Raw genomic sequence first — 3044 nt, 5'->3', positions numbered from 1 at the left:
TGTGGATTTGGGGTCAGGGGTCCTGGGGTGGTGGCTGTGGACTTGGGGGCAGGGGTCCTGGGGCGGCGACTGTGGACTTGGGGGCAGGGATCCTGGGGCGGGGCCATGGATTTTTGGGTGGGGCTGCAGGGTGGGGTGGGGGTCCTGGGATGTGGCCATGGATTTGGGTGGGGTTCCTGGGGTGGGTTCTGTGGGTTTGGAGGGCAGGGGTCCTGGGGTGGAGTCCTGGGGCAGGGGGCCTGAGGCAGAGCTGTGGATTTCAGGGCGGGGTCAGGAGCTCCCGCAGTGGGGGCGCACCGGACTGGGGCTCTGAGGTGGGAGCCGGCGGGGCAGCGGGTGGGGGGCTCACGGCGCCTTCCTGCAGATCTTCCACATGACCTATGACCTGGCCAGCGCGGTGATGCGTATCTGCAACCTCATCAGCATGATGCTGCTGCTCTGCCACTGGGACGGCTGCCTGCAGTTCCTGGTGCCCATGCTGCAGGACTTTCCACGCAACTGCTGGGTGTCCATCAACGGCATGGTGGTGAGCACCGCGGGCCTGACGGAGGGGGGACCCCGGCCTCCTTATCCCCCTTACAGAGGGGGGACCCAGGCTCCCACACAGAGGGAGGAACCCAGGCCCCCTTATCCCCCTTACAGAGGGGGGACCCGGACTCCCACACAGAGGGAGGGACCCAGGCCCCCTTATCCCCCTAACAGAGGGGTGGACCCAAGCCCTTCAGAGGTGGAGACAAGACCCCACCCTTATGGAGGAGAGGACACAGGCCCTTACCGAGGTGGGGACCCAGGCTCCCTTTCAGAGGGAAAGACACAGGCCCTTCAGAGGTGGGGACAAGACCCCCTTACACAGGGGAGGACTCAGGCCTCTTTACAAAGGGGGACCCAGAACTGCAGCCCTGGTGTTGACCCATTAGCGCCCCTGGGGGCTGAAACAGCCACTTGGAGCCTTTCCGGCCTGGGATCATCCATGGAGAGAAGCCAAGTATGACTATGATGAGTTCTGTCACCCAGACATCTGCTTAGTGCTTTTTCCAGTGGATTTCCTTTTTTAATTTACCTACATTTATTATTATTATTTGCTTATTCTTTTTGAGACTGAGTTTCACTCTGTCGCCCAGGCTGGAGCGCAGTGGTGTGATCTCTGCTCACCGCAACCTGCGCCTCCTGGGGTTCAAGCGATTCTCTCGCCTCAGCCTCCCGAGTAGCTGGGACTACAGGCACCTGCCACCACGCCTGGGTAATTTTTGTACTTTAAGTAGAGACAGGGTCTTGCCATGTTGGCCAGGCTGGTCTCAAACCCCTGACCTCAGGTGATCCACCTGCCTCGGCCTCCCAGAGTGCTGGGATTACAGTGGTGAGCCACTGCGCCTGGCCTAATTTACATACATTTAATTCAAAGAACAATTGAAGAACTGGGTATGGTGGTGGTCACTTGTGGTCTCAGCTCCTCAGGAGGCTGAAGGGGTGGGATCCCTTGAGCCCAGAAGTTTAGGCTGCAGTCGGCCAGGATTGCACCGCTGCACTCCAGCCTGGGCCACAGAGCAACACCTGATCTCTGACAACTAAAGAACAGTTTACATCATAGCCCTGAAATGGGAAAGTGGTATCACAGGCCAAAGAAACAATAAATGGGCCAGGCACGGTGGTTCACGGCTATAATCCCAGCACTTTGGGAGGCCGAGGCAGGTGGATCACCTGAGGTCAGGAGTCTGAGACCAGCCTGGCCAACATGCAGAAACCCTGCCTCTACTAAAAATACAAAAATTAGCTGGGCGTGGTGGCAGGCACCTGTAATCCCAGCTACTTGGGAGGCTGAGGCAGGAGAATCGCTTGAACCCGGGAAGTGGAGGCTGCAGTGAGCCGAGATTGCGCCACGGCGCTCCCGCCTGGGCTACAAGAGCGAAACTCCATCTAGGGGGAAAAAAAAAGGAATAATAAATGAAGGCAGTCCCAGATACCCCTTGCTTCCTGGCTGAGATGTGCTGACTGTTGAGAAAGGTCAGTTACGGGAGCCCTTGGGCGTTACAGTCAGGTTAGTGCCCCAGCCAGCCTTTGTCCCCGCCTGGGGAGTGCTGGGCCCCAGCTTCCGGCGCATATAGGACTTGGGATGTATCTGGTCTGGTTTGGATACAGAGCAGGTGGGCATCGATGGGGTCAGCAGCTACAGAGGGAAAACCCACCAGTGCCCCTCCCCAGAGCCTGGCACAGCTGCCCGGGCTGAGGCAGCCCATTGTCTGGCTGCCGCCCGCGCATGTGGTCCCATTTCCTGAACAGAGCCCCGCGGCCCCCCTTTCCCGGCCGGGTCAACTGAGGACTTGGTGGGACAGGACCTCCTGGGCCGGCCTGGTGTGTCTGCCCGCCCTGCCCCTCTGCTCTGGCCCAGGTGCTCCCTGGAACTTTCGCCCCCTCTTGACCTCACAGATGTTCTGGTCTCAGAGGCTGCAAAAGTCGGGGTCCGGACTCTTGCCTTTGAGGTCTCAGTTTCCCCAGGAGTGAAGTGGGCAGGCAGCATCAGCCCTGGCCCTACTGCCGACTCATCGTGACAAGGGTGCAAACCATGTCATCTACCTGGGTCTCCTTTCTCTTGGTTACCTCTGAGCATGGGGAGCTCATCACCTCCAGTGGCTGGGGGAGGACGGGCGGTGGGCCCTTGAGGACCAGGGCCTCCCGCGGCGTGAGCACCTGCCCACCACCACCCCTCCTGCTGGCCTTGCAGAACCACTCGTGGAGCGAACTGTACTCCTTCGCGCTCTTCAAGGCCATGAGCCACATGCTGTGCATTGGGTACGGCCGGCAGGCGCCCGAGAGCATGACGGACATCTGGCTGACCATGCTTAGCATGATCGTGGGCGCCACCTGCTACGCCATGTTCATCGGCCACGCCACTGCCCTCATCCAGTCGCTGGACTCCTCGCGGCGCCAGTACCAGGAGAAGGTCTGAGGAAGGCGGGTCTGGGGAGGCAGGCCCGGCCCTGGGGTCTGATGGGGGAGGCAGGCCCGGCCCTGGGGTCTGATGGGGGAGGCGGGCCCGGCCCTGGGGT

At 60.7% G+C, this 3044-nt stretch overlaps 1 protein-coding gene across 1 annotated transcript; it reads left to right on the top strand.

The window, feature by feature from the left end:
* Window positions 1–364: 364 nt before the first annotated feature.
* Window positions 365–2938, top strand: LOC111531964 (potassium/sodium hyperpolarization-activated cyclic nucleotide-gated channel 2-like; the record flags this gene model as incomplete). The annotated part of the gene is made up of 2 exons (XM_023199243.2): window positions 365–526; window positions 2720–2938. Coding segments are annotated over 2 exons (381 nt in total), but the record flags the coding sequence as incomplete, so codon positions are not given.
* Window positions 2939–3044: the final 106 nt, after the last annotated feature.

This window comes from Piliocolobus tephrosceles, unplaced genomic scaffold (assembly GCF_002776525.5).
Source record: "Piliocolobus tephrosceles isolate RC106 unplaced genomic scaffold, ASM277652v3 unscaffolded_3319, whole genome shotgun sequence".
In the NCBI taxonomy this organism is placed as follows: Eukaryota; Metazoa; Chordata; class Mammalia; order Primates; family Cercopithecidae; genus Piliocolobus; species Piliocolobus tephrosceles.
The sequence above is the reverse complement of the archived record's forward strand: the minus strand, read 5'-3'. Positions and strand labels throughout refer to the sequence as shown.